The 23,691-nt window shown below is 45.1% G+C and overlaps 1 protein-coding gene across 1 annotated transcript in view; it reads left to right on the top strand.

Annotated features, from left to right (window-relative positions):
- Positions 1-23,182, top strand: part of gng2 (guanine nucleotide binding protein (G protein), gamma 2) — a 28,923-nt gene extending 5,741 nt beyond the window's left edge. Inside the window, 2 exon segments of the mRNA NM_001146515.1 lie at positions 19,592-19,713; positions 22,079-23,182. Coding sequence (NP_001139987.1) covers positions 19,627-19,713; positions 22,079-22,207 — 216 coding nt within the window. The 5' untranslated portion in view covers positions 19,592-19,626 and the 3' untranslated portion in view covers positions 22,208-23,182.
- Positions 23,183-23,691: the final 509 nt, after the last annotated feature.

Genomic DNA, 23,691 nt, shown 5'->3' with positions numbered 1-23,691 from the left:
GCCAGGTGAGCTGGATCAACCAATTCCCTGTACTCCCATCAGGAGAACACCTTCTAACGCGAGTCTGTGAACATCCGATCAAGTCTTTTATTTATTTTTTGTGTCGGGATTTTTTTATTACATGACATTTTATTTGAAAGATATTTCAACTTAATGGATCATCTCTGCAACATTTAAAGCATGAATGTAAACTTTTTCACCATTCATTTATAGTCCACCAGTCAAGTGACCAAGGGATGTATCTACACACCATGATCTTCATTTAAGGTAGGGTCAGTCTATTAGTATAGAATTACATCTAGATTCTTCACATAGTCTGTACACTGAGTATATCAAACATTAAGAACACCTTTCTAATATTGAGTCGGGGACATGGACTCTACAAGGTGTTGAAAGCTTTCCACAGGGATGCTGGCCCATGTTGACTCCAATGCTTCCCACGGTTGTGTCAAGTTGGCTGGATGTCCTTTGGGTGGTGGACCATTCTTGATACACACAGGAAACTGTTGAGTGTGAAAAAAACAGCAGCATTGCAGTTCTTGACACAAACCGGTTCCTGGAACCTACTACCATACCCTGTTCAAAGGCACTTACATATTTTGTCTTCCCCATTCACCCTCTGAATGACACATATACACAATCCATGTCTCAATTGTCTCAAGGCTTAAAAATCCTCCTTTCACCTGTCTCCTCCTCTTCACCTATACTGAGTGAAGTGGATTTAACAGGTGTCATCAATAAGGGATCATAGATTTCACCTGGATTCACCTGGTCAGTCTTCGTCATGGAAAGAGTAGGTGGTGTTAATGTTTTGTACACTCAGTGTATAGGCCAGCGGTAAGGCCACATGCACCCACTCACCCGTAGCCCTGTCCAGCTAGCTGTATCGCTATCCTCCATGGTCACTATTTCTCTCTCTCTCTAGCACCTGATCTAGAATCAGTCCTCTGTATCGCTACCCTCCATGGTCACTATTTCTCTCTCTCTCTAGCACCTGATCTAGAATCAGTCCTCTGAATCGCTACCCTCCATGGTCACTATTTCTCTCTCTCCAGCAACTGATCTAGAATCAGTCCTCTGTATCGCTACCCTCCATGGTCACTATTTCTCTCTCTCTCCAGCACCTGATCTAGAATCAGTCCTCTGTATCGCTACCCTCCATGGTCACTATTTCTCTCTCTCCAGCACCTGATCTAGAATCATTCCTCTCTCTCTCTCTCTCTCTCTCTCTCTCGCACCTGATCTAGAATCAGTCCTCTGTCTCTCTGTCACTCCCCCATTACAATCCTATCCGTAAGACAGGCCCTAGACCAGTTGATAATAATAGCCTAAAATAGCCTAAAATAACCACAGACATAAGGCAATGGCCTGGAGGAAGGACCTTGCCTGCTGTCTCCTCGCATCCCAGGGGAGGCATCATTTCCTGGGCCACTACCCTCACCCCTCCCCCCTAAACCTTGGAGCCCCAGGTTCTACCACCTCCTTCTCCTCGTCATGTAGAGCAGAATCAGGCTGGGCAGGACAGTGCCCGCTGAGGCCAGGGGAGGGCACAGATGTCTGGGGTAATCTAATAGTTGTGGTTTGTGGACTTCTGACTGTGATGGGGACACTATAGGACAGAATCTCTTTATGCACCAACGTTCACATCGAGCATCATAGAAACAAAGATTGTGTCTCAAATGGAACCTTATAGTTGGTTGCAATTCCTTTGGTTGCATTCAAAATAACACCCTATTCCCTATATAGTGCACAACCAGAACCCTATGGGCCCTGGTCAAAAGTTGTGCACTATGTAGGGGATAGGGTGTTACTTGGAATGCAGCCTAAGGAGTTCTAAAGAATCTAAAGATAGTCTGGAATCCTAACGGAAGGAAGGAAGTGAAGAGACAAGAGAGGTGTGTCCTCTCGTTATTTGCCTCTTTTAGAACACACTCATATCAACATCGATCACAACCCTGTCCCATGAGTGTACAAGACAGGGAAAAATCTGAAATGTGATGTCTGGGACCGATACAGTACAGTAGGAAGGCCTACAGGCCAACCACTACAGACTGTATATAGAACTACACTAGTGGAGGTAGCAGAATGAATAATGTTGTTATTAATCTGCTTGCTAAGCTTCTGACTTATAGTTATTATTCTGAAGCAAGCACACAATTTTTCTGAAGGAAAATTCTAGTTTCTACTTGTTTTTACTCTTTGTGCATGTCGTCATCATTGTTGAGTCATGCTCCCAGGCAGAGCATAGTAGGATTTGGACTGAGAATAATATACAAGGGGCATCATGACAAGTGGTCCAATTCCATCTTCCCCTCCCCTGTGTCCCATCTCCTCCCTTCCCCTCCCCTCCCTCTCCTCTCCTCTCCTCCCTTCCCCTGCCCTCCCCTCCCCTCCCTCCCCTCCCCTCCCTCTCCTCTCCTCTCCTCTCCTCTCCTCTCCTCTCCTCTCCTCTCCTCTCCTCTCCTCTCCTCTCCTCTCCTCTCCTCTCCTCTCCTCTCCTCTCCTCTCCTCCCCTCTCATCTCCTCCCTTCCCCTCCCTTCCCCTCCCTCTCCTCTCCTCCCCTCTCATCTCTTTCTTCCCCTCTCCTTCCCTCCCCTCCTCTCCTCCCTTCCCTCTCCTCTCGTCCCCTCTCCTCTGATCTCTTTCCGTCTCCTATCCTCCACTCTCCTCTCATCTCTTTCTTCTCCTCTCCTCTCCTTCCCTCCTCTCCTCTCTTCCCTCTCCTCTCTTCCCCTCTCCTCTGATCTCTTTCCGTCTCCTATCCTCCCCTTTCCTCTCATCTCTTTTCCTCTCCTCCCCTGTGTCCCAGGCCTTCTGCTTCCTCACTCCCCCTCCAACACAGACAGGTGTTTAGGGATGATTCAAAAAGCACCCAGCATGCTTCATCCTGCTTCATCCCTCCCACAGCATTAACTAATCAATGATTAATCTCTCTCCATCTCTCTCTCCATGCCCTTTGTAGGATCTAGTCCTGTAGGTTTAATTAATCACCCTGTAAGTCAGAGACATCCAGAGGCAAACACCAGCCATGATCACATCTGTGGACGGCCTTGTCACGAACACACACACACACACACACACACACACACACACACACACACACACACACACACACACACACACACACACACACACACACACGTCCCCCACCCCTGCCCCATGCTGCGATGCCCAGGGTGTGAAATCAGAGCATGGTAATTAAAAATCTGTCCCTCGCTGTGTGTGTGTTTGTCCCTCACAGAGCCATCTGGAACTCTGTGGATGAAATATTAAAGGAGGGTCAGCTGGGGGAGGTGGGGTGGTGGTAGGAATCATAGGAAAATGGTAGGAAAATGTGTGGTAAGAAACCTGTGAAATTATATCAATATCACATCAAAATGGATTAAAACCATTTACATGTGATGGAAAATATTGTCTAAAGGTATATACATCTGAAATTAAGTCATATTCTGTCTGAAAAAGCAACATTTATCAACTTGACCAATCCACACGATTGTATTTTGCAATAAAAAAAAACATATTTCTGTGTTTTTTATATGTATGGATAATATCTAACTTACTTTAAGTAATATTGGGTTTTCCTTTCTGGCTTCATTTGAAGAGATCGTATCTTACTTCTTTACCATAAAATGAATGGTCGTCAATGGCAGTGTTCTGACCTCATAAACCACACAAAAAAAAAAATATATATATATATATATATATATATATATATGTATATACAGTACAGTGCATTTTTCCACATTTTGTTAGGTTACAACCTTATTCTAAAATTGATTAAATTGTTTTTTTCCCTCATCAATCTACACACAATATCCCATAATAACAAAGCAAAAACTTTTTTTTTTACATTTTTGCACATTTATAAAACGTAACTATCACATTTACATATGTATTCCGACCCTTTACTTTATTGAAGCAGCCTCGAGTCTTCTTGGGTATGATGCTACAAGCTTGGCATACCTGTAATTGGGGAGTTTCTCCAATTATTTTTCGCAGATCCTCTCAAGTTCTGTCTGGACTCTCCAGAGATGTTTGATCAGGTTTAAGTCCAGGCTCTGGCTGGGCCACTCAAGGACATTCAGAGACTTGTCCCGAAGCCACTCCTGGGTTGTCTTGGCTGTGTGCTGTCGTGTCTTTACTATGGATTAAGTGATATATGACATGCTATTTTATCAAATCAATTCTCTGTAATTAATATTACCTGATTAAACTAATCATGTAAATGTAATTAACGAGGAAGTCGGGGCACCACGGAATAATGTTTATAGAGCTGTTGTCTTCCGAATAAACTCTTAAAGACCTGGTCATCTTTTATATCAATAGCAGTCAATTATTAATCATTCACCTTATTCAGTCTCATCTGAACATCGTAAAATTCTTGGTTATCTTCACGAACCCTGGCTAACAAGTTGGATCAGCAATACAAAATTTGGATCATACATTGATTACTAATTATGTCATAAAAGAAAACGTCCCTAGCAGACAAAACCGATATGACAGCTGGTTACACAAAGAAAGGGGGTTGGGTTTGAATGAAAGTGCGGGAAGACTGAGGGAAAAAAGGATTGGGTCTCTATCGGACCTTATGAAGATATGCTATCGTAAATACAGAATCTTATGCATTCTAAATAACCGCCCATTCTGAAAAGGAAAATGCAAGAAATATATTTTCTCTGAGCTGTGCTTCGATAGATTGGTCGAATATGGAGGCTGGGTTGCCCAGCAGAGATCTCCCTTGTCCTTTGAAGAATATTACTGGGCAGATACGTTGTAGTCTGTTGTCTTGTGGTAGAACGGATACGTAGTAGTCTGTTGTCTTGTGATAGAACGGATATGTTGTAGTACCGTCATCTTGTGGTAGAACGGATATGTTGTCTCAACTAGAATGTGTAGAATTTCCAAGATACAGTTTATGTCGTCCTATCATCAGTAATAATGTCTCAGACGACAACTGATCTGACATCATATTCTTTAAGTACCAACGGACACTTTCAACTGGTTGGATTACATAAAGATTGTTCTTTTCCCCAACCTTTTGATGTTACCATACTCTATGTTAACAAAGGGCGTTCCAAGAGTCCATTCTGTAGGGTAGAGAGAGAAAAGGGGAAAGGTATTTATGGGGATCATAAACCTCACCAAGAGGGCAACATCATGACAGTGCTTAGGGTCGTTGTCCTGTTGGAAGGTGAACCTCACCCCAGTCTGAGGTCCTGAGCGCTCTGGAGCAGGTTTTCATCAAGGATCTCTCTGTACTTTGCTCCATTCATCTTTCCCTCAATCCTGACTAGTCTCCCAGTCATTGCCGCTGAAAAACATCCCCCACAGCATGATGCTGCCACCACCATGCTTCACCGTAGGGATGGTGCCAGGTTTCCTCCAGACATGACGCTTGGCATTCAGGCCAAAGAGTTCAATCTTGGTTTCATCAGAACAGAGAATCTTGTTTCTCATGGTCTGAGAGTCCTTTAGGTGACTTTGGCAAACTCCAAGCAGGCTGTCATGTGCCTTTTACTGAGGAGTGGCTTCCATCTGACCACTCTACCATAAAGGCCTGATTGGTGAAGTGCTGCTGAGATGGTTGTCCTTCTGGAAAGTTCTCCCATCTCCACAGAGGAACTCTGGAGCTCTGTCAGAGTGACCATCGGGTTCTTGGTCATCTCCCTCACCTCGATCCTGACTAGACTCCCAGTCCCTGCCGCTGAAAAACATCCCCACACCATGATGCTGCCACCACCATGCTTCACCGTAGGGATGGTGCCAGCTTTCCTCCAGACGTGACGCTTCGCATTCAGGCCAAAGACTTCAATCTTGGTTTCTTCAGACCAGGTGACCATCGGGTTCTTGGTCATCTCCCTGTCCAAGGCCCTTCTCCCCCAATTGTTCAGTTTGGCCGGACAGCCAGCTCTAAGAAGAGTCATGGTTGTTCCAAACTTCTTCCATTTAAGAATGATGGAGGCCATTGGGTTCTTGGTGACCTTCAATGCTGCAGAAATGTTTTGGTACCCTTCCGGAGATCTGTGCCTTGACACAATCCTGTCTCGGTGCTCTACAGACAATTCTTTCGACCTCATGGCTTGGTTTTTGCTCTGACATGCACTGTCAACTGTGGGATCATATATAGACAGGTGTGTGCCTTTCCAAATCATGTCCAATCAGTTGAATTTACCACAGGTGGACTACAATCAAGGTGAAGAAACATCTCAAGGATGATCAATGGAAACAGGATGCACCTGAGCTCAATTTAGAGTCTCATAGCAAAGGGTCTAAATACTAATGTAAATAAGGTATTTCTGTTTTTTATTTTTAATACATTTGGTTAAATAAAAAATGTCACGTTTTCACTTAAATATTTTTTTACCTTTATTTAACTAGGCAAGTCAGTTAAGAACAAATTCTTATTTACAATGATGGCCTACACTGGCCAAACCCAGACGACGCTGGGCCAATTGTGCACTGCCCTATGGGACTCCCAATCATGGCCAGTTGTGATACAGCCTGGATTTGAACCAGGGTGTCTGTATTGATGTTTCTAGCACTGAGATGCAGTGCCTTAGACCACAGCGACACTCGGGAGCCACCCAAGTTTCTGCTATTGTATGTAGATTGATGAGGGAAAAAACGAATTGAATCAATTGTAGAATGGATGTAAAGGATGTAATGTAACAAAATGTGGAAAAAGGGAAACGGCCTGATACTTTCCGAATGCACCGTATGCGTGTGTAGGGGACAACTGTGGTGTCAGACGAGTGGACATGTTTCTAATGTTTCAGAGGCTACTGATGCCACAATAATTATACTGACACACAACACAGACTACTAAAGGATACATCTGGGTCTGAAGAGAGGCACTGTGTAGTGAGTGACATGATGTTTTTGTTTAGGACCTGTGCAGAATGCAGTTTAGGAAACCTTGTATTATTGCAACAATGGGTCGATGCTAAATTATACATTCTGTTAACATTTATAGTCTATGACATTTCAGATTTACACATTATCATTTTTCACAAAGTAGTCTGGATGTGGTGAACTACTTTTTCAAAGTAACTTTAGTTCAGTAAACTATACATTTCTTAAGCCTAGCTTTAGTGTAGCTTAAGTTCTTCCAGTGTGAAGTCATTGGTAGCTTGGAGGGGCACATGATGGTGTGTCTAAGCACAGCTCTTTCTCTCGCTCCCTCTTTCTCTCGCTCTCTCTTTCTTCGCTCTCTCTTTCTCTCGCTCTCTCTTTCTCTCGCTCTCTCTTTCTCTCTCGCTCTCTCTCTTGCTCTCTCTCTCTCTCTCTCTCTCTCTCTCTCTCTCTCTCTCTCTCTCTCTCTCTCTCTCTCTCACTATTTAGTGTACAATATCAAGCACAAGTCCTCAAAGAGTGTGCAGACAGTGTTGATATCATACTGCTGTCACCCAATGAAACAGTATTGTGACCTGTTTCGACATCTCCCATGAGTATTGACCATTATGATATTGTGGCCCCATTATGGAAAAATAATGTTATTTTAGGGTTGTTCAGAGCTTTGTCAATGATGCTGTTGTAGTTTCTGCCCTATTTCAACAAGTGGGGCAATTTAAATTACATTCTCATGTGCAATTGGACGACAAAGTCTGGATTTCAATCCAAGGCGCGTTGTAGGGAACAGCATGGGTCTGTCAACAATGCACCTTTTAAAAGCAATGGTCCCGATATTCACGAACATCACATTCACAGTAAATATTTTAAATGATGGTCAAGTGTAAATTGCCTTTAAAAGTCAAAGAGCAATGTGTTTCTCTAAAATGCGCCTTGGACTGAATCATAACCTAAATCAGTATTAACCTTCCAACATATAATGAGGCCCCTGGGGGCCTCACCCTCACAATGCTGGTCTTCCTGACACCCATCAGATGCCAATGTGTAGAAGGGCAGGCATATGGCCTCCACAGAGGGGACCCAGATTATAACAGATTATAAGTATGGAAGATTTATCCAGGTCTGTCTTGAAAAATCTATTTTATATCTCAATAAGACTAAGCTGGTTAAATAAAATTACATTTACATTTACAAATGAATGATATAGTGTCCCAGCCAGGTTAACGATATAAAACCCTTCTCACAAATATGAACACATCCAACGGACCTCTCTGTGTTATCTCTCTGTAATAATTATAATTATAGTATTCACTAATTCTAGTATAGTATTGAATAATGTCCAATTCTACTATTTAATTTATATATTCAGTAGGCTATTCTTATATTCAGTTCTAGTATTCAGTTCTGCTATTCTAGTATTTAATGTTCAAGGGGAACTGGTTTCATGGTAGAACTCAACTGCCCACCCACCCCATCAGTGTGACGCATGCTGGAGTGGTCACTAGAGTGGTCCTGGAGTGGTCACTAGAGTGGTCCTGGAGTGGTCACTAGAGTGGTCCTGGAGTGGTCACTAGAGTGGTCCTGGAGTAGTCACTAGAGTGGTCCTGGAGTGGTCACTAGAGTGGTCCTGGAGTGGTCACTAGAGTGGTCCTGGAGTGGTCACTAGAGTGGTCCTGGAGTGGTCACTAGAGTGGTCCTGGAGTGGTCACTAGAGTGGTCCTGGAGTGGTCACTAGAGTGGTCCTGGAGTAGTCACTAGAGTGGTCCTGGAGTGGTCACTAGAGTGGTCACTAGAGTGGTCCTGGAGTGGTCCTGGAGTGGTCACTAGAGTGGTCCTGGAGTGGTCACTAGAGTGGTCCTGGAGTGGTCCTGGAGTGGTCACTAGAGTGGTCCTGGAGTGGTCACTAGAGTGGTCCTGGAGTGGTCTCTAGAGTGGTCACTAGAGTGGTCCTGGAGTAGTCACTAGAGTGGTCCTGGAGTGGTCTCTAGAGTGGTCCTGGAGTGGTCCTGGAGTAGTCTCTAGAGTGGTCCCTAGACTGGTCCTGGAGTAGTCACTAGAGTGGTCCTGGAGTGGTCCCTAGAGTGGTCCTGGAGTAGTCTCTGGAGTGGTCACTAAAGTGGTCCTGGAGTGGTCCTGGAGTAGTCTCTAGAGTGGTCCCTAGAGTGGTCCTAGAGTAGTCCTGGAGTAGTCTCTGGAGTGGTCACTAGAGTGGTCCTGGAGTGGTCCTGGAGTAGTTTCTAGAGTGGTCCTGGAGTGGTTCTGGAGTGGTCACTAGAGTGGTCCTGGAGTGGTCCTGGAGTAGTCTCTAGAATGGTCCCTAGAGTGGTCCTGGAGTGGTCCTGGAGTAGTCTCTAGAGTGGTCCTGGAGTGGTCCTGGAGTAGTCTCTAGAGTGGTCCTGGAGTGGTTCTGGAGTGGTCTCTAGAGTGGTCCCTAGAGTGGTCCTGGAGTAGTCTCTAGAGTGGTCCTGGAGTGGTCCCTAGAGTGGTCCTGGAGTAGTCTTTAGAGTGGTCACTAGAGTGGTCCTAGAGTGGTCCTGGAGTAGTCCCTAGAGTGGTCTTGGAGTGGTCCTGGAGTAGTCTCTAGAGTGGTCCTGGAGTGGTCCTGGAGTAGTCTCTAGAGTGGTCCTGGAGTGATTCTGGAGTGGTCTCTAGAGTGGTCCTGGAGCGGTCCTAGAGTGGTCACTAGAGTGGTCCTGGAGTGGTCACTAGAGTGGTCCTGGAGTGGTCACTAGAGTGGTCCTGGAGTGGTCTCTAGAGTGGTCACTAGAGTGGTCCTGGAGTAGTCACTAGAGTGGTCCTGGAGTGGTCTCTAGAGTGGTCCTGGAGTGGTCCTGGAGTAGTCTCAGAGTGGTCCCTAGACTGAAGTGGTCCAGGAGTAGTCTCTAGAATGGTCCCTAGAGTGGTCCTGGAGTGGTCCTGGAGTAGTCTCTAGAGTGGTCCTGGAGTAGTCTCTAGAGTGGTCCTGGAGTGATTCTGGAGTGGTCTCTAGAGTGGTCCTGGAGTGGTCCTGGAGTAGTCTCTAGAGTGGTCCTGGAGTAGTCTCTAGAGTGGTCCTGGAGTGATTCTGGAGTGGTCTCTAGAGTGGTCCTGGAGCGGTCCTAGAGTGGTCACTAGAGTGGTCCTGGAGTGGTCACTAGAGTGGTCCTGGAGTGGTCACTAGAGTGGTCCTGGAGTGGTCTCTAGAGTGGTCCTGGAGTGGTCTCTAGAGTGGTCACTAGAGTGGTCCTGGAGTAGTCACTAGAGTGGTCCTGGAGTGGTCTCTAGAGTGGTCCTGGAGTGGTCCTGGAGTAGTCTCAGAGTGGTCCCTAGACTGAAGTGGTCCAGGAGTAGTCTCTAGAATGGTCCCTAGAGTGGTCCTGGAGTGGTCCTGGAGTAGTCTCTAGAGTGGTCCTGGAGTGGTCCTGGAGTAGTCTCTAGAGTGGTCCTGGAGTGATTCTGGAGTGGTCTCTAGAGTGGTCCTGGAGTGGTCCTGGAGTAGTCTCTAGAGTGGTCCTGGAGTAGTCTCTAGAGTGGTCCTGGAGTGGTTCTGGAGTGGTCTCTAGAGTGGTCCTGGAGTGGTCTCTAGAGTGGTCCTGGAGTGGTCTCTAGAGTGGTCACTAGAGTGGTCCTGGAGTAGTCTCTAGAGTTGTCCTGGAGTGGTCCTGGAGTGGTCTCTAGAGTGGTCCTGGAGTGGTCTCTAGAGTGGTCACTAGAGTGGTCCTGGAGTGGTCCTGGAGTAGTCTCTAGAGTTGTCCTGGAGTGGTCCTGGAGTGGTCCCTAGAGTGGTCCTGGAGTGGTCCTGGAGTGGTCTCTAGAGTGGTCCTGGAGTAGTCTCTAGAGTGGTCCCTAGAGTGGTCCTGCAGTGGTCCTGGAGTAGTCTCTAGAGTGGTCCCTAGAGTGGTCTCTAGAGTGGTCACTAGAGTGGTCCTGGAGTGGTCCTGGAGTAGTCTCTAGAGTAGTCCCTAGAGTGGTCACTAGAGTGGTCCTAGAGTGGTCCCTAGAGTGGTCCTGGAGTGGTCCTGGAGTGGTCTCTAGAGTGGTCCTGGAGTAGTCTCTAGAATGGTCCCTAGAGTGGTCCTGGAGTGGTCCTGGAGTAGTCTCTAGAGTGGTCCTGGAGTGGTCCTGGAGTAGTCTCTAGAGTGGTCCCTAGAGTGGTCCTGGAGTGGTCGTGGAGTGGTCCTGGAGTAGTCTCTAGAGTGGTCCTGGAGTGGTCCCTAGAGTGGTCTCTAGAGTGGTCCTGGAGGGGTCCTGGAGTGGTCCCTAGAGTGGTCCTGAAGTAGTCTCTAGAGTGGTCCTGGAGTGGTCCCTAGAGTGGTCTCTAGAGTGGTCCCTGGAGTGGTCCCTGGAGTGGTCCTGGAGTAGTCTCTAGAGTGGTCCCTGGAGTGGTCGCCATGCCACCCTTTTTTGGCACCTCCTTCTGTTGGAACTTCCTTCTGTTGGTACATCCTTCTGTTGGTACTTCCTTCTGTTGGTACTTCCTTCTGTTGGTACTTCCTTCTGTTGGTACTTCCTTCTGTTGGTACATCCTTCTGTTGGTACTTCCTTCTGTTGGTAATTCCTTCTGTTGGCACCTCCTTCTGTTGGTACTTCCTTCTGTTGGTACTTCCTTCTGTTGGAACTTCCTTCTGTTGGTACATCCTTCTGTTGGTACTTCCTTCTGTTGGTACTTCCTTCTGTTGGTACATCCTTCTGTTGGTACTTCCTTCTGTTGGTACATCCTTCTGTTGGTACTTCCTTCTGTTGGTACTTCCTTCTGTTGGTACTTCCTTCTGTTGGTAACTCGTTGGCACCTCCTTCTGTTGGTACTTCCTTCTGTTGGTACTTCCTTCTGTTGGCACTTCCTTCTGTTGGTAATTCCTTCTGTTGGTACATCCTTCTGTTGGTACTTCCTTCTGTTGGTACTTCCTTCTGTTGGTACTTCCTTCTGTTGGTAATTCCTTCTGTTGGCACCTCCTTCTGTTGGTACTTCCTTCTGTTGGTACTTCCTTCTGTTGGTACTTCCTTCTGTTGGTACTTCCTTCTGTTGGTACTTCCTTCTGTTGGTACTTCCTTCTGTTGGTACTTCCTTCTGTTGGTACTTCCTTCTGTTGGAACTTCCTTCTGTTGGTACTTCCTTCTGTTGGTACTTCCTTCTGTTGGTACTTCCTTCTGTTGGTACTTCCTTCTGTTGGAACTTCCTTCTGTTGGTACATCCTTCTGTTGGTACTTCCTTCTGTTGGTACTTCCTTCTGTTGGTACTTCCTTCTGTTGGTACTTCCTTCTGTTGGTACTTCCTTCTGTTGGTAATTCCTTCTGTTGGCACCTCCTTCTGTTGGTACTTCCTTCTGTTGGTACTTCCTTCTGTTGGTACTTCCTTCTGTTGGTACTTCCTTCTGTTGGTAATTCCTTCTGTTGGTACTTCCTTCTGTTGGTACTTCCTTCTGTTGGTACTTCCTTCTGTTGGTACTTCCTTCTGTTGGTACTTCCTTCTGTTGGCACCTCCTTCTGTTGGTACTTCCTTCTGTTGGTACTTCCTTCTGTTGGTACTTCCTTCTGTTGGTACTTCCTTCTGTTGGTACTTCCTTCTGTTGGTAATTCCTTCTGTTGGCACCTCCTTCTGTTGGTACTTCCTTCTGCCCTTCTGGGTAAACTCCCTGTCTACCTCTGTAGCCTGTTCTCCTTCACCACTAGCAGGTACCAGACAAGGTCTACTACGTGGTTGCTACTTTAAGTGTGTGTGTGTGTGTGTGTGTGTGTGTGTGTGTGTGTGTGTGTGTGTGTGTGTGTGTGTGTGTGTGTGTGTGTGTGTGTGTGTGTGTGAGAACAACCAGAGCAACCAGGGTTGAGTCTGAAATGGTACCCTGTTCCCAATGTAGTGCATTACTGTTGACCAGGGCCCAGGTCAAAATACGTGCACAACATAGGGAATAGGCTGCCATTTCTGAAACAGCCCGTGTCCTGAGAGCCTTAGACTCAGTAAAACCCTGTAGTTTACATTACACTGTTGATACAACTTAGCCTGTTTACAGTCACTATAAATCCACTATGACAGGTGGTCCTTTGCCTCACTGAAATAAATGGTTTTATTTCAACTTCTCCAACTTATTGTGGGGACAATGCAATTTTTTAATGGAGGAGACCGCACGTCACATAGACAGTTGTCACGTCCTGACCAGTAAAAGGGGTTATTAGAAAGTATGAGTTTTTTAATGGAGGAGACCGCACGTCACATAGACAGTATGAGTTTAATGGAGGAGACAGTGCGTCATAGAAAGTATGAGTTTAATGGAGGAGACAGCGCGTCACATAGACAGTGTGAGTTTAATGGAGGAGACCGCAAGTCACATAGACAATATGATTTTTTAATGGAGGAGACAGTGCGTCACATAGACAGTATGGGTTTAATGGAGGAGACAGTGCGTCACATAGACAGTATGGGTTTAATGGAGGAGACAGTGCGTCACATAGACAGTATGAGTTTAATGGAGGAGACAGTGCGTCACATAGGAAGTATGAATTTTTTAATGGAGGAGACAGTGCGTCATAGAAAGTATGAGTTTAATGGAGGAGACAGCGCGTCACATAGACAGTGTGAGTTTAATGGAGGAGACTGCACGTCACATAGACAATATGATTTTTTAATGGAGGAGACAGCGCGTCACATAGACAGTATGAGTTTAATGGAGGAGACAGTGCATCATAGAAAGTATGAGTTTAATGGAGGAGACAGCGCATCACATAGATAGTATGAGTTTAATGGAGGAGACAGTGCGTCATAGAAAGTATGAGTTTAATGGAGGAGACAGTGCGTCACATAGGAAGTGGGGGATTTGAACCCATGTTGATGCTGGTCTTTGTTTGCTATATGTGGTGGCACTGACCCCTAGACCACCCAGGCCACACCAGAGGATTTAATATGAGGAGGTGTGCCGAAAGGTAAGGGTAGGATAAGGGAATCCTTCAAATGTGCAGGGGGACTCAAGTGGGACCTCAGACACACTGTGTTCTGGGGTAGAACCAGACTAATGAATAAAGAATGATAGGTAGCTGATCACCTGACCCACTAACACCACCTCAGGCTGATCACCTGACCAACTAACACCACCTCAGGCTGACCACCTGACCCACTAACACCACCTCAGGCTGACCACCTGACCCACTAACACCACCTCAGGCTGATCACCTGACCCACTAACACCACCTCAGGCTGATCACCTGAACCACTAACACCACCTCAGGCTGACCACCTGACCTACTAACACCACCTCAGGCTGACCACCTGACCTACTAACACCACCTCAGGCTGATCACCTGACCCACTAACACCACCTCAGGCTGACCACCTGACCCACTAACACCACCTCAGGCTGACCACCTGACCCACTAACACCACCTCAGGCTGATCACCTGACCCACTAACAACACCTCAGGCTGATCACCTGACCCACTAACACCACCTCAGGCTGACCACCTGACCCACTAACACCACCTTAGGCTGACCACCTGACCCACTAACACCACCTCAGGCTGATCACCTGACCCACTAACACCACCTCAGGCTGATCACCTGACCCACTAACACCACCTCAGGCTGATCACCTGACCCACTAAGACCACCTCAGGCTGACCACCTGACCCACTAACACCACAGCCTGCTGTAGCTGCAGCTTACTCATCAGACATACTGAAGTCTGGTCCCTGTTCCTTAGCTGTGTGGTGCCATTTGGGGAGCATGGACTTGAATTAAATACAATTAAATAAAAAAGACTCTGTTACAAAACTTGAACACACAGACCCTCCTCAAACTATACACCTCGTCACACCACCTCTAACATATAGTTCTATCTGGCAATAATTGTGAGAATTTTCAATTGAAGTACTCTGAAAAATATTGATAACCTCTATTCTTACTTTGTAGGGACATGTAGCTCAAAAAAAAAGTAATATCTCAGTTATCTTAACCTGTCAAAAGTGAATCCCTGCTCTGAAGTTTTGTCTCCTCAGATTTAGGACAATGTCAACTAAAAAGGCAGGGATAAACCTTCACCGTTATAAAGGCCATAGAGCCTAGTGGAGGTCTGTGGTAACTGGTTAGGTCTGGACCCTGTGGCTGGCAGATCAGGTGCAGGGTGCAGTCAGGCTGTGACAGCAGTGAAAACTGACCATGCTACAGGGCTGTCCCTTTGAGGCATCCACATGGACAGGTGTGATGCTGTGACATGGACCGGTGGGGCGCTGTGACATGGACAGGTGGGGCGCTGTGACATGGACAGGTGTGCCACTGTGGGACATCAATATTGATGTTCCAGCACCAAGCAGAAATCTGAGATGAGCGTTTAACCCACTGATCCATCTGATCCCACGGTGAGCCATACCCTAACCTGCTGCACCATGGGGCTGAAAGGTAGGAGGCCACTGATGGGATTAATCACTAGGGATAGCTAGTCGGTGACACAGGCACACACACAGACACTTCAACCTCCCTCTTATCAATGTTTTAAAGCCTGTTTTTAACCGCCCACGCAGAAATGTAATTAGCATAATAACAAAAATCCCAATCAAAATCTGTCTATTTAAACTAGATATATCTGTTCATGTCGGCCTTCCCCATCTGCGGTGGAAGGTGGCAGAGGTACAGCGATGTTTGTCAGACCAGGAGACATCATGAAAACATCTGTAGTGTCTGAACGGTTTGGGCTCTACGATGCCCACAAGCCTCACAAAACTTGCCTAAAGGTAACCCAGTACCAGTTTAAAAAAAATTATGGAAGCATGGAAGTACTTTAGTGCCAAAAAAGTGGTTAAAAATGGATAGAAACAGATCATAATAACCCTGAGCTATAGGACAGACACTGCAAAATAGACTTAATTTTTTTGTATTTTACCCCCTTTTTTCTCCCAAATGTAAATCTTGTCTCATCGCTGGAACTCCCCAAAGGGCTCGGGGGGGGTGAAGGTCGAATCACGCGTCCTCCGACCTGCCAAACCGCGCTTCTTAACACCCGCTCGCCAGCCGCACCAATGTGTCAGGAAACACTGTTCACCTGATGACCATGGTCAGCCTGCAGGCGCCCGGCCCGCCACAAGGAGTCCTTAGAGCGCGATGAGCCAAGTAAAGCCCCCCCGGCCAAACCCTCCCCTAACCCAGATGATGCTGGACCAATTGTGCACCACCCTATGGGACCCTCGATCACAGCCAGTTGTGATACAGCCCGGGATTGAACCTGGGTCTGTAGTGATGCCTCTAGCCCTGCAATGCAGTGCCATTGACCTCTGCGCCTCTCGAGAGGCCCAAATATACTTTATTTCAATAAATGTTTTGACTATCTGTTTTGCCATGTATGAATATGTTATTCAATACGTTTCTATGGGCTAATAGGAATAAGGCCAAATTCAATGTTTCATTAAATATTGTACCTACAGGGGTCATATAATTCCAAATCAAATCGCTAAATGATCCTTGGTATGACCATCTTAAAACAATTCCATATGTTAGCTTAGAAGAAACCAAGCCCTGGCCCTTAGTCTTTTTATAGCCACTGGTCAAAAGTAGTGCACTATGTATAATGCAAATATCTAGCAACCAAAAGGCTGAGTGTTCAAATCTCATTGTGGACAACTTTCGCTAATTAGCCACTTTTGTACATTTAAGTACATTTGAGCTACTTTGCAACTACTTAGCATGTTATCTAACCCTTCCCCTAACCCTCACCTTAAACCTTTAAACCTTTTAACTAACCCTTCCCCTAACATTAACCCTTTAACCTGATCCTAATACTAACCCTACCCATAACCCTAACACCTAGCCTAGCTAACATTAGCCAGCTAGCTAACATTAGTCTTATCCACCTAGCTAACATTAGCCAAAACAAATTGGAATTCATAACATATCCTACGAATTGTAAATCGGAATATATCATACGAAATGGATGATGGACATCCACAAATTAATACATACCATGTGAAACGTAACATTTCATACTAAATTGAGTGCCTCGGATTTACAGTGCATTCAAAAAGTATTCAGATCCCTTGACTTTTTCCACATTTTGTTGTTACAGCCTTATTCTAAAATGGATTTTATAGCTTTTTTCCCTCAACAAATTTACACACAATGCCCTAAACATGGGGGCCACTCAGGGGTGCTTGCTTAGTCCCCTCCTGTACTCCTTGTTCACCAACGACCAAGCACAACTCCAACACCATCATTAAGTTTGCTGACGACACCACAGTGGTAGGCCTGATCACCGACAACGATGAGACAGCCTATAGAGAGGAGGTCAGCGGCCATGCAGTGTGGTGCCAGGACCACAACCTCTCCCTTAATGTGAGCAAGACAAAGGAGCTGATCGTGGACTACAGGAAAAGGAGGGCCGAACATGACCCCATTCACATTGACAGGGCTGTAGTGGAGCAGGTCGAGAGTTAAGTTCCTTGGTGCCCATATTACCAACAAACTTTCATGGTCCAAACACACCAAGACAGTCGTAAAGAGGGCACGACAATACCTTTTCTCCCTCAGGAGACTGAAAGAATTTGGCATGGGTCCCCAGATTCTCAAAAAGTTATACAGCTGCACCATCGAGTGGATCCTGACTGGTTGCATCATCGCCTGGTATGGTAACATCTTGTTATCCGACCGTAAGGCACTACAAAGGGTAGTGCGTACGGCCCAGTACATCACTGGGGCCAAGCTTCCTGCCATCCACAACCTATATACTAGGCGGTGTAAGAGGAAGGCCCAAAAAATTGTCAAAGACTCCAGTCACCCAAGTCATAGATTGTTCTCTCTGATACCGCACAGCAACGGTACCGGAGCATCAAGTCTAGGTCCAAAAGGCTCCTTAACAGCTTATACCCCCAAGCCATAAGACTTCTGAACAATTAATCAAATGGCCAACCATACTATTTGCATTGACCCCCCGCTTTGTTTTTTACTCTGCTGCAACACGCTGTTTATTATCTATGGACAGTCACTTTCCCACTACCTACATGTACAAATGACCTTAACAAACCTGTACCCCCCCACATTGACTTGGTACACCCTGTATATAACCTCATACTTGTTATTTTATTGTGTTACTTTTTAGTAGATTATTTACTTTAGTTTATTTAGTAAATATTTTCTTAACTCTATTTCTTGAACTGCATTGTTGGTGAAGGGCTTGTAAGTAAGCATCTCATGGTAAGGTCTACCTACACCTGTTGAATTTGGCGCAAATCACAAATAAAATGTGATTTGATTTGAAATTCCAAGCTAAAACAGTTTTTTTTAAACATTTTTGCAAATGTATGCATAATAACAAATTGAAATATTCAATTTACATAAGTATTCAGACCTTTTCCTCAGTACTTTGTTGAAGCACCTTTGGCAGCGATTACAGCCTTGAGTCATCTTGGCATGACACAACATAACAACATAAGTTTGAATCACCTGTATTTGGGGAGTTTCTCCCATTCCTCACTGCTGATATTCTCAAGCTCTGTCAGGTTGGATGGGGAGCGTCGCTGCACAGCTATTTTCAGGTTTCTCCAGAGATGTTCGATCGGGTTCACTCAAGAACATTCAGAGACTTGTCCCGAAGCCACTCCTTGTCTTGGCTGTGTGCTTAGGGTCTTTGTCCTGTTGGAAAGTGAACCTTCGCCCCTGTCTGAGGCCCTGAGTGCTCCGGAGCAGATTTTCGTCAAGGATCTCTGTACTCTGTACTCTTTCCCTCGATCCTGACTATTCCCCCAGTCCATGCTGCTGAAAAACATCCCCCACAGCATGATGCTGGCACCACCATGCTTCACTGTAGGGATCGTGCAAGGTTTCCTCCAGGCGTGACACTTGGCATTCAGGCCAAAGAGTTCAATCTTGGTTTAATCAGACCAGAGAATCTGGTTTCTCATGGTCTGAGAGTCCTTTTGGCAAACTCCTAGAGGGCTGTCATGTGCCTTTTACTGAGGAGTGGCTTCTGTCTGGCCACTCTACCATTAAGTCCTGATTGTTCGAGTGCTGCATGATGGTTGTCCTTCTGGAAGGTTCTCCCATCTCCACAGAGGAACTCTGGAGCTCTGTCAGAGTGACCCTCAGGCTCTTGGTCACCTCCCTGACCAAGGCCCTTCTCCCCGATTGCTCAGTTTGGCCGGGTGGCCAGCTCTAGGAAGAGTCTTGGTAGTTCAAACTTCTTCCATTTAAGAATGATGGAGGACACTGTGTTCTTGGGGACCTTCAAAGCTGCATAATTGTTTTGGTACCCTTCCCCAGATCTGAGGTTCTACACAATCCTGGCTCGGAGCTCTATGGACAATTCCTTCAACCTCATGGCTTGGTTTTGCACTGTCAACTGTGAGACTTTTTATAGACAGGTGCGTGCCTTTCCAAATCATGTCCAATCAATTGAATTTGCCACAGCTGGACTCCAATCAAGTTGTAGAAACATCTCAAGGATGATTAATGGAAACAGGATGCACCTGAGCTCAGTTTCGAGTCTGATAGCGAAGGGTCTGAATACCTATGTAACACATTTGCAACAATTTATAAAAACCTGTTTTCACTTTGTCATTTTGGGGTATTGTGTGTATATTGATGAGGATTTAATTTAATTTAATCCATTTTAGAATAAAGTTCAAACTTTAAAAAGAATGTGGAAAAGGGGAAGGAGTCTGAATACTTTCCGAATGCACTGTACATACAGAATGATATGAAATGTTCTGAGACCAGGTTTCCACCCCAGACAGACAGACAAACAGACTAATCTTAAGCTTCAACCCTAACCGAACCTCTTCTCTTCCCTTCAGACAGCCTATACCAGGCCTAGCTGAGAATCTTTATCATGGCGTCCAACAACACAGCAAGCATCGCCCAGGCCAGGAAACTGGTAGAGCAGCTGAAGATGGAGGCAAACATTGACAGGATAAAGGTGAGGGGGAATTAGGTCTATATCACCGGCCAAGAAGATAAAAAACCTAACAGATACACTACCGGTCAAAGGTTTTATAACAGCTACTCATTCAAGGGTTTTTCTTTATTTTTACAATTTTCTTCATTGTAGATTAACAATGAAGACGTCAAAACTATGAAATAACACATATGGAATCATGTAGTAACCAAAAAAGTGTTAAACAAATCAAAATATATTTTATAGGAAATACTGTCACCACCGATAAATCTATGATAATCGAGAATTTCAAGAAGAATTTTTCTACGGCTGACCATTCTTTCCACCTGGCTACCCCTACCCCGGCCAACAGCTCTGTACCCCCCGTAGCAACTTGCCCAAGCCTCCCCCACTTCTCCTTCACCTAAATCCGGATGGCTGATGTTCTGAAAGAGCTGCAAAATCTGGATCCATACAAATCAGCTGGGCTAGACAATCAAAAAATTATCCACCGAAATTGTTGCAACCCCTATTACTAGCCTGTATCATCTGAGATCCATAAAGATTGGAAAGCTGCCGCGGTCATCCCCTTCTTTAAAGGGGGAGACACTCTAGACCCAAACTGCTACAGACGTATACCGACCATTTAGAATCCCAATGTACCTTCTCCACTATGCAATTTGGTTTCCAAGCTGGTCATGGGTGCACCTCAGCCACGCTCAAAGTCCTAAACAATATTATAACTGCCATAGATAAAATACAGTACTGTGCAGCCGTTTTCATCAACCTGGCCAAGGCTTTCGACTCTGTCAATCACCGCATTCTTATCGGCAGACTCAACAGCCTTGGTTTCTCAAATGACTGCCTCGCCTGGTTCACCAACTACTTCTCAGATAGAGTTCAGTGTGTCAAATCGGAGGGCCTGTTGTCCGGACCTCTGGCAGTCTCTATGGGGGTGCCACAAGGTTCAATTCTCGGGCCTACTCTTTTCTCTGTATATATCAATGATGTTGCTCTTGCTGCTGGTGATTCTCTGATCCACCTCTACGCAGATGACACCATTCTGTATACAGTTGGCCCTTCCTTGGACACTGTGTTAACAAACCTCCAAACGAGCTTCAGTGCCATACAACACTCCTTCCGTGGCCTCCAACTGCTCTTAAATGCAAGTAAAACTAAATGCATGCTCTTCAACCAATTGCTGCCCGCACCTGCCCGCCCGCCTAGCATTACTACTCTGGACAGTTCTCACTTAGAATATGTGGACAACTACAAATACCTAGGTGTCTGGCTAGACTGTAAACTCTCCTTCCAGACTCACATTAAGCATCTCCAATCCAAAATGTAATCTGGAATCGGCTTCCTATTTCGCAATAAAGCCTCCTTCACTCATGCTGCCAAACATACCCTCGTAAAACCGACTATCCTACCGATCCTTGACTTCGGCGATGTCATTTACAAAATAGCCTCCAACAATCTACTCAGTAAATTGGATGTAGTCTATCAGAGTGCCATCCGTTTTGTCACCAAAGCCCCATATACTACCCACCACTGCAACCTGTATGCTCTCGTTGGCTGCCCCTCGCTACATATCCGTTGCCAAACCCACTGGCTCCAGGTCATCTATAAGTCTTTGCTAGTTAAGGCCCCGCCTTATCTCAGCTCACTGGTCTCCATAGTAACACCCACCCGTTGCACGCACTCCTGCAGGTATATTTCACTGGTCATCCCCAAAGCCAACAACTCCTTTGGCCGCCTTTCCTTCCAGGTCTCTGCTGCCAGTGACTGGAAAGAATTGCAAAAATCCCTGAAGCTGGAGACTTATATCTCCCTCAGTAACTTTAAGCATCAGCTGTCAGAGCAGCTTACCGATCACTGTACCTGTACACAGCACATCTGTAAATAGAATGGCAGATTTGGCAGATTTTTTTTACCTTGTCAGCTCAGGGATTTGATCCAGCATCTTTCGGTTATTGGCATATATGAAATATGAGAAATCGGTAGCATCACGGCCTAAAGGCATATAACCGAAATATGAGAAATCGGTAGCATCACTACCTAAAAGCATACAACCGAAATATGAGAAATCGGTAGCATCACTGCCTAAAAGGATATAACCGATATATGAGAAATCGGTAGCATCACTGCCAAAAAAGGATAAAGGAACTAAGGGATATACAGAATGAGACATTGGTTGCCATAGTATGGTTATAGTTACTATGATATTATCGCTTTATTCCGCACTGTAATGTAAAAGTACCAACAAATCTATTGTGTCGAAGTCAAAGTCAAATTGTGTGTGTGTGTGTGTGTGTGTGTGTGTGTGTGTGTGTGTGTGTGTGTGTGTGTGTGTGTGTGTGTGTGTGTGTGTGTGTGTGTGTGTGTGTGTGTGTGTGTTTCAATACAGGTGTCCAAAGCAGCAGCAGACTTAATGTCGTACTGCGAAGCCCATGCCAAAGAGGACCCGCTCCTGTCGCCGGTGCCCGCATCCGAAAACCCTTTTAGGGAGAAGAAGTTCTTCTGTGCCATCCTGTAAACGGGGTGTGGTAAATTTGGTCTGACAGGAAGTCTGCTCATCTTGGGACATTGAACGAGGACGTTCAATATGTAGACATCTTCTAACAGAAGGGCATGGAGGAGTAGTACTGTCTCTTTCTCTACAATGGAAGCTAAAGCAGGCATTTAAAAACCACAGAGTAAGACGTAACCATTTACAGCGGTCTGATCTGACCTGATCTGAGGGCTGTTGTTGAGGGCTGTGCAGCATGTTTGATGGATCCATCCGTGTAGTCAGAGGACAACCGAAGATAGTATGGTTATCCACCCAGAAACATGATGGACAACCAATCAACCAAGTCTTCAGGTTGTGTTTAAAATAAAAAAAGAATGAAGGAAAAAAACTAAACAAAAAATATTTTGTGGTTCTTTTGGAACATGAAATCCAAGTGTTACGTTAAATGGTGGGTTGGGTTGGGTAGGGTAGATGAGCTGCTTACCACCAGATACTAACGGCTGTTTATCGGAATGTTTTTATTTTTGCTGTTTATTTTATGCAGATTTTGATTCTGAGATTAATTGGTTTGGCTAAATCACTTAGACAACTTTCTATACTGTATGTGATTACTGAAACAGCTATTTTAACTTTCTTCTTTTTTTTTTACATCGTTAGAGTTGGTGAAAGCTGTTGTAATGGAAAGTTTGGACGTTCAATTAAGTGATTTTCTTTACAGACATGTTTCTTTAAACTTCTTCTGAGAGAAGTATACAACATATATATCTGGCAATGTGGTACAGTATGTGTTTCCTTCAAATACAAGCTCTCTTTTTACTATTTGTATAAAAATATTAGCAAGTAAACTGTGTTGTGCTGTGCGTTCTGAATGTTTGTGTTTATCATTAATAATTGCATGAAATTAACTATTTTTTAATTTTATTTTTAATGTGGGGATTGTATGAACGAGGCAGCCTCCATCTGGCAGTGCCAACTGTATTAAAAGGATAACAATGACTCAAAATGGACTCCATAAGGACATCTTTGTCATAGGAAAAATGAAAGGGACAAGACTAGGCTGCAAGCCGATGTTGCTTAATTTCCCAAATTGTTTAAAAATAGGTTATGGTTAGGGTTAACGTTTAGATTTAGGGTTAAAGGGATAGTTCAGCCAAATTACAAAATGACACATTGGTTTCCTAACCCTCCAAACAGTCTATGGACCAGGTATGACTGCAATCCATGATTTGGTTTAGTTTCCCTGGCACTGTTTCCACATGCTAACGTTTTAGCATTTGTGGGATAAATCCCATTAAAGTCATTAAAGTTGTGAAGCTCAACAAAGTCACTTACAGATGTTTTGAACATGAAAATGCTAATATCGGTTCCATGACTTGAATTTGTGCCACAAATGCTAAAACGTTAGTATGTTGAAACAGAGCCAGGGAGACTAAACCAAAGCATGGATCTAGCCCTAGCTTTAACTGTTTTGTTAGGGCATAGGTTGTCCGTTATAGATATTGGCTCGT

Source organism: Salmo salar, chromosome ssa09, assembly GCF_905237065.1.
Source record: "Salmo salar chromosome ssa09, Ssal_v3.1, whole genome shotgun sequence".
NCBI classification, from domain to species: domain Eukaryota; kingdom Metazoa; phylum Chordata; class Actinopteri; order Salmoniformes; family Salmonidae; genus Salmo; species Salmo salar.
The sequence above is the reverse complement of the archived record's forward strand: the minus strand, read 5'-3'. Positions and strand labels throughout refer to the sequence as shown.